The 11810-nt window shown below is 38.3% G+C and overlaps 1 protein-coding gene across 1 annotated transcript in view; it reads left to right on the top strand.

The window, feature by feature from the left end:
- zw10 (zw10 kinetochore protein) overlaps window positions 1-11810 on the top strand; it is a 39000-nt gene that overhangs the window by 10149 nt on the left and 17041 nt on the right. The window contains exons 3-9 of the mRNA XM_043676567.1: window positions 96-219; window positions 1045-1216; window positions 2256-2405; window positions 3638-3829; window positions 4011-4174; window positions 6320-6502; window positions 8219-8457. Coding sequence (XP_043532502.1) covers window positions 96-219; window positions 1045-1216; window positions 2256-2405; window positions 3638-3829; window positions 4011-4174; window positions 6320-6502; window positions 8219-8457 — 1224 coding nt within the window. The remainder of the gene's footprint in view (window positions 1-95; window positions 220-1044; window positions 1217-2255; window positions 2406-3637; window positions 3830-4010; window positions 4175-6319; window positions 6503-8218; window positions 8458-11810) is intronic.

Below are 11810 nucleotides of genomic sequence, written 5' to 3'. Positions count from 1 at the left end.
TCCACACACACACACACACACACACCACACACACACACGTAGTCACCTATGGCATTAGATTTGAAAACTCACTTATTTTGACTTCCAAATGTCAGAGAATGTTCATGGAACTATTTTACTTTTGCTTGCTATCTTTTCCAGTTTGACACTGCTCTTGAAACACATCACCAAGCTTTGTTAGAAAAAAACTACATCAAATCAGCTACTCATCTCAATAAAGTAAGTCTGACCATCTATACAACTGCTATTGGAACCTAACACTGCAAACTTTGGCATTTAGCAGGATTATATGTACTGTTCTGAGTCAAATGATCATTGAAATTGAGTATAAAAGTAAGTTGCTGCAACTGCAGCACAGCCATAGTCTGGTGGAGTTGATTCTAATTTAGATTCTTTGATTCCAAGCCTGAAATTATGTTGTACTTGTTCCATGAAAGTTGATTTTTCACTATTTCTCACTGTCTCTAACGTTTAATTGTAAGCTCTGGTTTTCATAGCATTTACATGTATGTCATTATTTTTGTATAGTTTTAAACTTCTTAATGAAACGTGACAAATCTGATTTACCAACTGCAATCAACAGAAACATGGCATTTATATTTATATAGTGCTATCAAGTTTCTCAAACACAACAAGATGCATTACAGATGGTGAATTAGTTTGTGCCAGTAAATTATGGGTAGGTAAATACAGGAAAGTTTGTACACAGGCAAAATTCTACAAATGACAATTGGATTAAATTAATGGTTTCTTGGGGAAGGGTGAGTTGATTGAAGGGCAGGATACCAGGAAATTTTTTTCGCTCTCAATAGAGGTATATGAATTTTAAGATCTCTCTGATCCATCAAAGAGCCAAGCATGCCATAGGTTAACATTCTTGTTGTCTCGAGAAGAGATGTTTTAGCTTATTTCCAAAAGTACAGTTTATTTTTCCGGCCAGGCTGAAACATATACTTGGTTTTGATTTTTTTCGCTGAAGTGACTGACCTAAGTTATAGCTACAAATGAGTCTAGTATTCCCTTGTTTCTGTTTGTGATTGTAAGGCACAGTCCAACCTGACCCTACTAAAATCAAAGAAAGGCATTGAGTTGAAAATGTTGCAAGTGCTTAGTACGGAATTCATTGTACAGAAGGAGAAACTGCTGTACCATCTTGGGGAGGAGTGGAAGCAACTGGCTGTTTGGAACCTTCCCCCTTCACCAGCTCCTTCAAAAGGTGAATCAACTAATTATTTTATTTTAGAAAACTAAATATTAACTCCAAGATGTGAGCTGTGAATACCAAGATATATTGCAAGAATCCTTTTAAAAAAAACTCTTATGGGGCAAATTGTGCATGTATTTCCTGTTGATGTGTTCCATTGATAATTCCTTATTTACAATGAAAACAGCCTGTTGAATTATAGTCTCTCACCAGTGAAATTGCTGCAGTACCACCAATTGTGATAAGGTCTAATTCTAGGCAATCCTCAATTTACGAATGCCTGACTTGCGATTCAGAGCCCACATAAGTGTGTTAATATTAATGTAAAAATCCGACACATGAACTCATACTTATTGTTATTTTATATTGTGTTCTAACTTGCGTACAAATCGATATATGAACATACTCAAGAACGGAACCCATTCATAACCCAGGGACTGCCCATTGTATGATTCTGCGCTGGATTCCTGGATAGGTTCATAACAGAAGGCTCCTGTCCAGGAATTTCCAGTGCAGACATCATTTAAATGTAAGTTGATAGTTTTTAATCTGATCAAAGTTGGAAGTAGGATCAGAACATCGCGGCCATTCTGTTTTTGTTAGAGATGTATCAGAAATTTTAATTTTAATTTTAATCTAACGCTCCCCAAAAAAATTCTGTCTGTTGTGTCTTTACTAGGCTATGTGTTGTGATTTTACAGAGCTTGAGTAACTTTATTTTTAAAGTGTCCTTTATTTTCTTTCCGTGACTATAAGTGTTCATTGATAGAGTCCAGCACCACTCTAATCTTGACTCTGATCTGCAGCATCTGCAGTCCTTGCTTTCGCCTATAAGTGTTCATTGGCCAGTGCAAGTTCAACTTCTACATCATGGTAGTTAGAACTTCTAAGTTCTAACTAATTTTCCACATGCATTTCAGAGAGAACTTGTGTACCATTGCTTAGGAACTTTCTACTTCACTCCTCAGAAGAATACATTTTTGTCATGAAGTGATAGTGGAACTGTTGACATATGATGTGAACTGATCGCTTATTGCTGTTTCTTTTCCAGCTGAAGATTTATTTGGATGGACTTTGAAGACTGAGCTGCACTTGTGCAACATGACATCAAAGAAAAAAAGTGATCTTGAGCCGCTGCTTGTGTCAGTACTTCAAGGCTTTGCTATCCTTGGTGAATTGACAAGGAAACTGAAATTCTTCAGTAAGCAATTTGACCAAGAAAATAGTTAATTTTCAGTTTTACCTCTTAGCAGTATATGATGAATATTGTGAACTCCAAATATGGTTGAGCAATCATTACTTTACGAGTTTGGTGTAGTTCTTGTAGGGAGAAAACAGGACTGATATATTGACAAAATGGCATGGATTGGTAAGAGACAGGTTTTGCACTCTGTTGGGGAGAAAAAAATATTATCAGATTCACTTAATTTTTAAAATGCAAAAAGTAAAACTCATCCAGTCACATATCAGTCAAACTCACTCCTCTTTTTCTTTGCATTTCCCCTTGTGCAGAATGAAAGTCTGGGAACTAGACTTCCAACACTGTTGAAGAGAACAATGAAATATGTGTCAAAAAGTAGCTAGTGCAATCATAATGTTTCTCAGACGTAAAGGTCTGAGCTGACCATTATAGAAATAATGAGGTAACACACAAAAGTTTCAGTCAACAGTTAAAAAGCTTCACTCTTCTGCAATGCAATACATTCCAAACACTGTTAGTCAAACACTGAAGCCCAAATATAGAGTTGTAAGTAGCTTGTATTCATCCATAAACCCCATCCTCCCTCTCTATTGAAATTCAAAAGTTACTGCATTTTGTTCATTCAAGTTTCATCAGTAGTTGGGAGCAGATAAGGTTTTTTAGCTGAGCTCAGTTTGGGTCAACTAAGTGAGCAGTTTTGTAGATATGAAGCCTGAATGCTTTGTCTTCACCTGAGAAGTGTGGTTCCCATGTAAGAAAAGGACTTTGGCAGACATCCCATGGTCCAACAAGCCTGAGGAAAAAGAGCCACGTGCAACTATTTTTATGTTATACACAGTTACATGTCCATCATGTACAGGGAACTGATGGCCTCTAGACTATCGCTAGACTATTAATCCAGAAACCCTGGTAATATTTTAGGAACCTGTGTTTGAATCTTGTCATGGCAGACGGTACAATTTGAATTCAATAAATAGTTGGAATTAAAAGTCTAATGCTGACCATGGAATCTTATGATTCCCTTTTAAGTTCCCTGAATCTCACCCTTTGTCTACTTTAAAGGTAAAGATTGCAAGTCCCTTACTAGATTGTAGCATAATTGAGTGACTTCATCCACAATTGGTGTTCTGCATCTGGAGTAATAACATCTCATAATTGTAGAATGTCATTAATGTTTTTGCTATAGACATCTTTCATGGCTTAATGTGAACGCATGTCTTTGAATTACACAGGTCAGATCTTGATGAAATATGTATTGAAGCCGTTGGTTCTTGATCCTTCCTTTGATGTTGAGATTGAACTTCAGACACAGGATGCAGTATTACGGTTGATTGCAGTTGAAAAGAAATCTGATCATGCCTCACCAGCAGATGTTTACCGGAAGGTGATCGCTGTTTTGGAGTTCCTGCACCAACATCTTCTTTGTACGTGCACTTTCTTTCCTTTGCTTCGTCTACTTCATAAATATCCAATATCAATTTTATTTGTTGCTTTATTAAGGAAGTATGTTTCTGTGAAATTAGTCCACCAGCATAATTCAGATATAACATTTACAATTGGTTGTGTCGAGTATTGACGCTGTCTTTTCCTTGATGTTTTTCTTAGATGTGTCTCACTGGGATTCTGTGGTATGTGATGTGAAGCAGGATGCAGTCCTGACAGAGTTGCTGGGAGATATGATATGGGAGGATTTATCAGAAATTATCATCAAGAACTGTTTAGTATATTCCATACCAGCAAACAGCAGCCAATTGGATCAGTATGAAGAGGTAAAGAGACATGTAATACAAGGCTGGAACAAAATTGATCAATGACCATTCTTGGGACTGCTTTGTGAAATTCTTTGCACAGTGGTTCTGAAATCTCTGACATTATAAGAATTACTTTTCTATAATTTAATAGATTTTGGCAAAGCTAATGTATTCTGTGTGCAATTATTTTATGTGCACGTATATATACTTGTTTCTGGAATGCCCACTTCCTAGCCATACATCTTGTTTCCAGATTTCTCAAGGTTTGGCCACGTTTCACAAATGTGTCATTGAAATCCTTGTTTTGACATCTCCCAGATCGATTTTACTGTGCCACTCTGACATCATAGTTGGAGACTTTGGCCTCTAAGTGGATTACAGAGCAGATTCCTGTAACTTCTTTGCCACCATATTGTATATTTGCAAGAAGTTTATTTATGAACGGCCAGAAATTTACTTAAAGTTATAATAAAGTATATCTGCATGGATTGAATTGTTAACGATAAAAATCATTAATGGTGGAAATGATCATCCAGCATGTAGACAACTTACAAACAAGTGCGAACCACATAAATAATTTTTACAATCTGACCCCATGTAACCTCTTTCTGCAGGAGGTGGCGTGAAATAGTTCTTGTTTTTTTTCCCACAGCTTAAAACATGTCCTTCATCTGTACTCACAGGGGAGCAACACCCCCACTGTCTGCCTCACTCTCCCAGGCGCTACCAAGGCCACCAGTAAACACTGCTCTTTATTAAAAGTCATTCCTATTGTGTGTTTACATCAGCTTATCTTTACAAGTCAGATGTACTCAGTACTTTTCCACTGTCTGTTCGTACATACAAGGGTTACACTACACACTGTGCTAGTTAATGGTTAAGTATAACATTGTATTATAAGTACTGAAACAAATATATCATTAAAGGCTTCTGAATGCCTCAAACTAAGCCATATATTTACAAACCACATAAATAATTTTTACAATTCTTGCCATATTCTACATCAGTGTCTTCCCACTGAAGACAGTGATTGATAAGGTGCTTTCCTGACCCTAGATGGAATCAGTATCCCTGTGAGACAAAGATGCAAAGTAGAATTTGGTTTGAATGTGGGCAGTGATGTGAAGGGTGCTTTTTCACATTTTCTATATCCTTTAAAAGAAGGATTTCCATCTTTGACCTGGACTGTCCAGCGTTTGTTGATTTTTTTTTTCTCTCTATATATACACACACACACACACACACACACACACACACATCAGGTAAGTTTGTTTTCCTAATGATTAGGAGCTCCAGTTGCCATGACTGCACAATGCTACTGAAGCAAGCTCAGACTGGTTTTGGGGAGAAGCAGAATCTGGTTGATCAACATTGAGTTGGAATTTTGAGGTTTCAAGACAGCAATCGCCATTGTAATGCTCTGACTCAGCTGTAACAATTGCATCCTACATTCCCAGGCCACCAGTTAGATAGACCCCCTTTGATCCAGCAAGTCTCCTTCCACCAACAACACAGACGCTCACTCACACACTCTCTTTCCCCCTCCTCTCTCTCTTCAGGACCACAACCATTTTCAAGCCACAAACTGGGTCGCCATGAGAAAGTTTAGGAAGCACTAATCTAGTTCAGTTTAACTGTGGAACCAACCAGGCTGATACAAGGAGAAAGAAACAAAAAACTCAAAGAACTGTGGAAGCTGAAAATCTAAATCAAAAATGGAAATTGCTGGAGAATCTCAGCAGGTCTGGTAGCATCTGTGTAGAAAAAGTAGAGTCACCGTTTCAGGTCCAGTGACCCTTCATCACAGCCTATTCTTCACTTCTGAAGAAGGGCAGTGGACCCAAAACATTGACTGCTTTCCACAGGTGTTGCCAGAACTGCTGAGGTTGTCGAGCACTTTCTGTTTCTGATACATGGAGAATTTGTTCAGCAAATATCCAACCTTGAGATTTGTTGTATATTGACATTACTATCTTTCCATGCGAACGTATTGAGCTTCAGTGGTTAAAAGTTCCTGAGACACCACTAATGGAGAATTGCAGAATATAAATGAGAGCAGAATATCAGACATAATGGTTAATTGCTTCTTCTGCAATTGATTTGTATATACGGTTTCTGTCTTCTCTGCCATTCCCCCCCCCCCCCCCCCCTTTTAACCTCTAGGTGATAAATGAAACAGATAAGTTTGAGAAGAAACTGAAAGACATGCAGTTTTTGCGGGAGCATTCCACAGACCTGTTAAAATATGCAAGGAACGTGAATGTTCACTTTGCCAGTAAGAAGTGCCAAGATGTGATAGTCACTGCCAGAAACCTGATGACATCAGAAATTCACAACACTGTGAAGGTGAATTAGTTAATATATATAGCCCTAAGCTGTCACATTATACTGACCTCGAGGGTAGCTGAATTGGGAAAGAATTGTCTGTATATTGGTTCCTCAGCAGTTTTGTTTTCAACATAACTTTGAACATTTTAAGGTGCTGGACAATGCTCTGTGAAATGTAGCTTATGACATTGTTTGAATCTCTTCAGTGAGTACACTTTCATCTGTGTTGTTACTAAATTTATTTTGTATTGCTAACATATGGCACAAGGAGGAAAAAACGTCACAATCGTTATGTCATTCTTCCCATGCGTGTACTTTGCCTAATTTCTCATATTTATACTCTAGGGGGTGCTCTAATTCCAGTTTTGAAAAAGACAATCTAACAACCTGAAGCAAGTAACAGAGATGCATTCAAGGGGAGGCTGAAGAAGGGCTGAAAATGTGTTGCTGGAAAAGCGCAGCAGGTCAGGCAGCATCCAAGGAGCAGGAGAATCGACGTTTCAGGCATGAGCCCTTCTTCAGGAATTCCTGAAGAAGGGCTCATGCCTGAAACGTCGATTCTCCTGCTCCTTGGATGCTGCCTGACCTGCTGCACTTTTCTAGCAACACATTTTCAGCTCTGATCTCCAGCAACTGCTGTCCTCACTTTCTCCTAGAGGCTGAAGAAGGGACTGGAAGGATATGTTAGATGAAACAACAATGAATTAAGGCTCTTGTGGAGGATACACTATTGTGCACTATTTATGCGGAATGATTCTGCTATGTAAACTAACTTCTGAACAGCTATTTTATAAACAAACAACATTGTGCAAGTTAGTGAATAGAGAGAAATTCAGGAATTTGTTTGTAGAATTGTTGATTATTGCTTCATCTGGGAACATTTTAACATAGCAGATTTTTGGATATAATTTTGCTCGCTGAGCTGGAATGTTCATTTTCAGATATTTCATCACCATACCGGGTAACATCATCGGTGAGCCTCCGAATGAACCACTGGCGGTATGGCCCGCCTTTTATTTACATGTTTAGGTTTCCTTGGGTTGGTGATGTCATTTCCTGCTCTTTCTCTCAGGGGGTGGTCAATGGGATCCAAGTCACTGTGTTTGTTGATGGAGTTCTGGTTAGAGTGCCATGCTCTCGTGGGTCTATGTTTGGCTTGTCCTAGGATGAACGTGTTGTCCCAGTTGAAGTAGTGTTCTTCCTCAACTGTATGTAAAGATAGTAGTGAGAGTGGGGCATGTCTTTTTCTGGCTAGTTGATGTTCGTGTATCCTGGTGGCTAGTTTTCTGCCTGTTTGTCCCAATGTCGTGTTTGATACAGTTCTTGCAAAGTATTTTGTAAATGACACTAGTTTTGCTTGTTGCCTCTATAGGGTCTTTCAAGTTCATTAGCTGCTGTTGTAATGTGTTGATGGGTTTGTGGACTACCATAAAACAGCAGCTAATGAACTTGAAATACCCTATACAGACAACATGCAAAACTAATGTCATTTACAGAATACCTTGCAAGAATGTAACAAACACTATGTTGGACAAACAGGCAGAAAACTAGCCACCAGGATACAGGAACATCAACTAACCACAAGAAGACATGGCCCACTCTCACTACTATCTTTAATATCAGATTTTTGTTTGGTAGTCTTTTACTTTTATTTTTATGTTTAAGTGTAGGTGTTAATTTGGTGCAAAACCTTGAACATGAAATGTAAAAGTCTACTTACTATTTTATCTTCAGGTAACACCTGATTCTAAGATCTCCATACCAAAGCTACCCAGCGTGGGGTTGGTCAGCAAAGCAAAAATGCCAGAGACGTCTACTGTTGCTCTGAGTGACATGGTGAACTTGGGATATGGAAAGCAGCTCAGCCATCGGACTCTCTGCATTCCGACCTGCCGTATCAGTGAATCTGTCCAGAAACTGATCGAACTGGCTTACCAGACACTCTCGGAGGCCACGAGTGCCACACCTGAATGGCAAGTAATTCTGTGCATTTACTTACTAACAGTAAGTGATACATGTTCTTTAGAATAAAAATAATTCTCCACTTTCAATGTCCCTCCCAGGCGGTTATGGATAAAAATATATGCTCAGGGCAAAATAAAACAAAACTTTCTGCAAAAGTACAATTGGCCTACGTTAGTATCTGGCAAAATTGGCTAAGATGTAGTTGACACATCCTCAGATCTTTTTCTTGGGCAGTATTGGATGTAGATTAGAATTTTTTTTTTTATCCAAGCATTGAACTTTAGCCACATTCTTAAAGCTGTTTTACAGATGCTTGCTCATGTTTAATATTCAATCTGAAAAGCTGTATTTATTGTGGGGAAACTGGGAGAGAAGAAATTTCAAGGAACTCTTTGCATCACATTAGGATTTTTAAAAATAAGTCATAGACTTGTACCACTGAGAAGGCCATTGGCCTTTTGTGTCTGTGTATCATTGTATCTATTTCATAGAGTTGTTTGTTTAGACCTTTCCTCAACTCTGTCTGTAAGGTGAAATGGTTCTGTCTCATCTGTTATGTACTGTCCCTCTGAGAGTCTGCTGAATGATTGATGATAAATGATGATCAAAAGTGATCTTATGCTTGGCATCTGCTTCTTTGCATATACACAACTGTTCTGTTCTTGAAGAATAAAATTGAAAATAAAAATGATCAATGTCTGTCAGTCATAAATGACTAAACATTTGGAGTTGGACTATAAAATTTGATGTATATTATTTTGAATTCTGTTACCTGAAGCAAGCAGCTGTCTGCTTGGACTATTACCTTCACTGAAGTGGAACAGTGTGGGTGTTTATGACTGTTCAACATGAGTTTCCATGCACTGAAATATTACAAATTATTAATCAACTTTCATATTGTATTTCTTATGTCATGAGCTCATTCAGTGCATGTGACACCTTGTTTAATACGTCAGACATTGGAGATGAGACTTGCAGTGGAAAACAGATCTTACCTATCGTCATATAGGTTAATAGAAAGAAAGAACTTGTGATTATAAACCTTTTTATGTCCTCCAGATACCCCAAAGTGTACAGCAGCCAATGAAGTACTTTTGAAGTGTAATCACTGTTTTATCGCTAGTATCCAATTTGCCTTATGAAACTCTCGATGTCTTGACTGCTCCTAGTAAAATTGCAGGGGTTGGGAGGTGTGGGAGAGGTAAGTTCCAGGAATAAGTTCCAATGACATGTGAACCAATCTTACAGCACCCCACCTTCAAATCCACAAGACATTGTTGAAGTGGGAACCTGCACTCGGTGCTAATTTTACAAGTTAACACCTTAGCCTGAGGGCTTAGGAGAGCTGGTGGCAAATATTAACATGTTACTCTTGTCATTATATAGACATTTTCAAAATCTCTTTCATTGCTGCACGTGGTGTACATCAAACTGTACTGTGTTTCACTTGATAATACCAGATGTCCCAAATAGGGCAAGTGTTACCCAAATGAATATCCTTCAGCTTAAAGCTCATAAATTTAAAAAAAAACTTGTTTTTATTTGTAACAGCATTTGCCTGACCTGCTGTGCTGTTCCAGCAATAAAGTTTCAACTTTGATCTCCAGCATCTGCAGACCTCACTTTCTCCGTCCAGTTGCAGTAGTCAAGTGGTGTCTTTATTAGTGTGTGACAATGAATACTGAACAGTCTAGTCCCCCCTCCACCAAGGTTCGAATGAGCACAATTTATATGAAGTTTCATTAAAAATGATATTCAGTAGGCAAAGGCCACAGCACAGTGGCCTTTTATGGGCTGATAATTGTATTTCTGTGCACTAATTGCACTGCAAACACTTGGTATTGTCCTTCTAGAGACAAGAAGGAATGTGCTTGTATTCTGCATGAGAAGTTCACAGGGGTGAATAGATGAGGTTTGGGACCATCAGACAATGTGGTAAAGATCTTCCTATTTCTTAATTAGGAGACCTTGTGCATTGTTGTGAGTCTCCCATTTCTTGCTCTCTTATCCTGCTGATGTTTGTGTATACTTCAGCACCCAGCTGCTGGTCCTGGCTGGCACTCTAAAATTTTGTACCTTCAGTATGTTGGCCTTCAAAGCAAGGCGATTTGAATGCTGGAGCATGGGTGTCTTGTTGAAGATCTTGAAGGAGTGCAAGAAAGGTTTACTTGATGGCAGGATTAATGTATGAAGGAAGACTGGATCAGTCAGGATTATATTCACTCGAGTTTAGAAGAATGAGGGTGATATTATAGAAATATATAAAATTCTACCGGAAGGATGTTTCCGATGTCTGGGTAGACCAGAACCAGGTTGTGGTCTAAGGCTGTGGGAAAGGCCATTTAGGATAGAGTTGAGGAGAAATTGTTCAGCCAGAGAATAATGAGCCTGTTGATTCCTCTGCCACAAAAAGTGGTTGAGGCCAAACCACTGAAATATTTTCAAGGAACAGTTGAATATGATTCTTGGGGCTAAAGGGATCAGGGTAGGGAAGAAAGCAGGAGCAGAATATTGGACCAAAATATTAACTCTGATTTCTTTTCACATGTTGCCAAACTTGCTGAGCGTTTTGCAGTTATTTCCATTTTGGTTTCTGCTTTTGAGCATCTGCAGTTCTTTCAGCTTTTTAACAGGATATTGAGTTGGATGATTAGCCATGATCATGTTGAATGGCAGAACAGTTTCTAAGTTCTATAGCTGCTCCTGTTTTCTATGTTTTTAAATATAGATTCCCCCCGTGTCTATTGAGGGTCTTTTAGTTTGACTTAAATGCTTGTACTTAGAAATACAATTCCAGATTGCAATTTTAAAGATCTGATGCACAAATGTTTCCTGTACTGACAGGCTGGTTTATACTGTTCTGTACTGTGTTCTGACTTACCTTTGAATTGATTCACAAATAGACTTAGGGACAGAGCCCAGGGGCAGCCTGTATAAGAGGAAGTTATTAAAATCATACTTGTGTTATTAATTGGTAAATTTATTACAGATTTCTATGCTTGGGTTGCATGTGAGAAGAATTTTAGAATGATTGTCAGAAAATGTGCAAAAGAAGCCGACATAATTTGTGCATTGTAAATGTATTTAGATCTCTAAATTGAGGTTTTTTTGCAATAAATTTCTGTTGCTGATAGTTTGGTGATGAGTTTGAATCTCTGCGAGTCTGGTGATGACATTCACACAATTCAATTGTACAAAGTCTTAAAATCTGAGAAGCATGTTATATGGGATACAATGTGGTTGTACACTAATACTGTTGACACTAAATTTTTTTCTGAGTGGGAAAGTGCAGCAGGACATTGAATCATGGATCCAGAAAATTGGAGTGATAGGTCATAGAGTCAAATTGATGTACAGCATG

The sequence above is a fragment of the Chiloscyllium plagiosum genome, chromosome 35 (genome assembly GCF_004010195.1).
Source record: "Chiloscyllium plagiosum isolate BGI_BamShark_2017 chromosome 35, ASM401019v2, whole genome shotgun sequence".
NCBI lineage: Eukaryota > Metazoa > Chordata > Chondrichthyes > Orectolobiformes > Hemiscylliidae > Chiloscyllium > Chiloscyllium plagiosum.
Note: the sequence above shows the minus strand (reverse complement) of the source record. Positions and strands in the feature narration are given on the sequence as shown.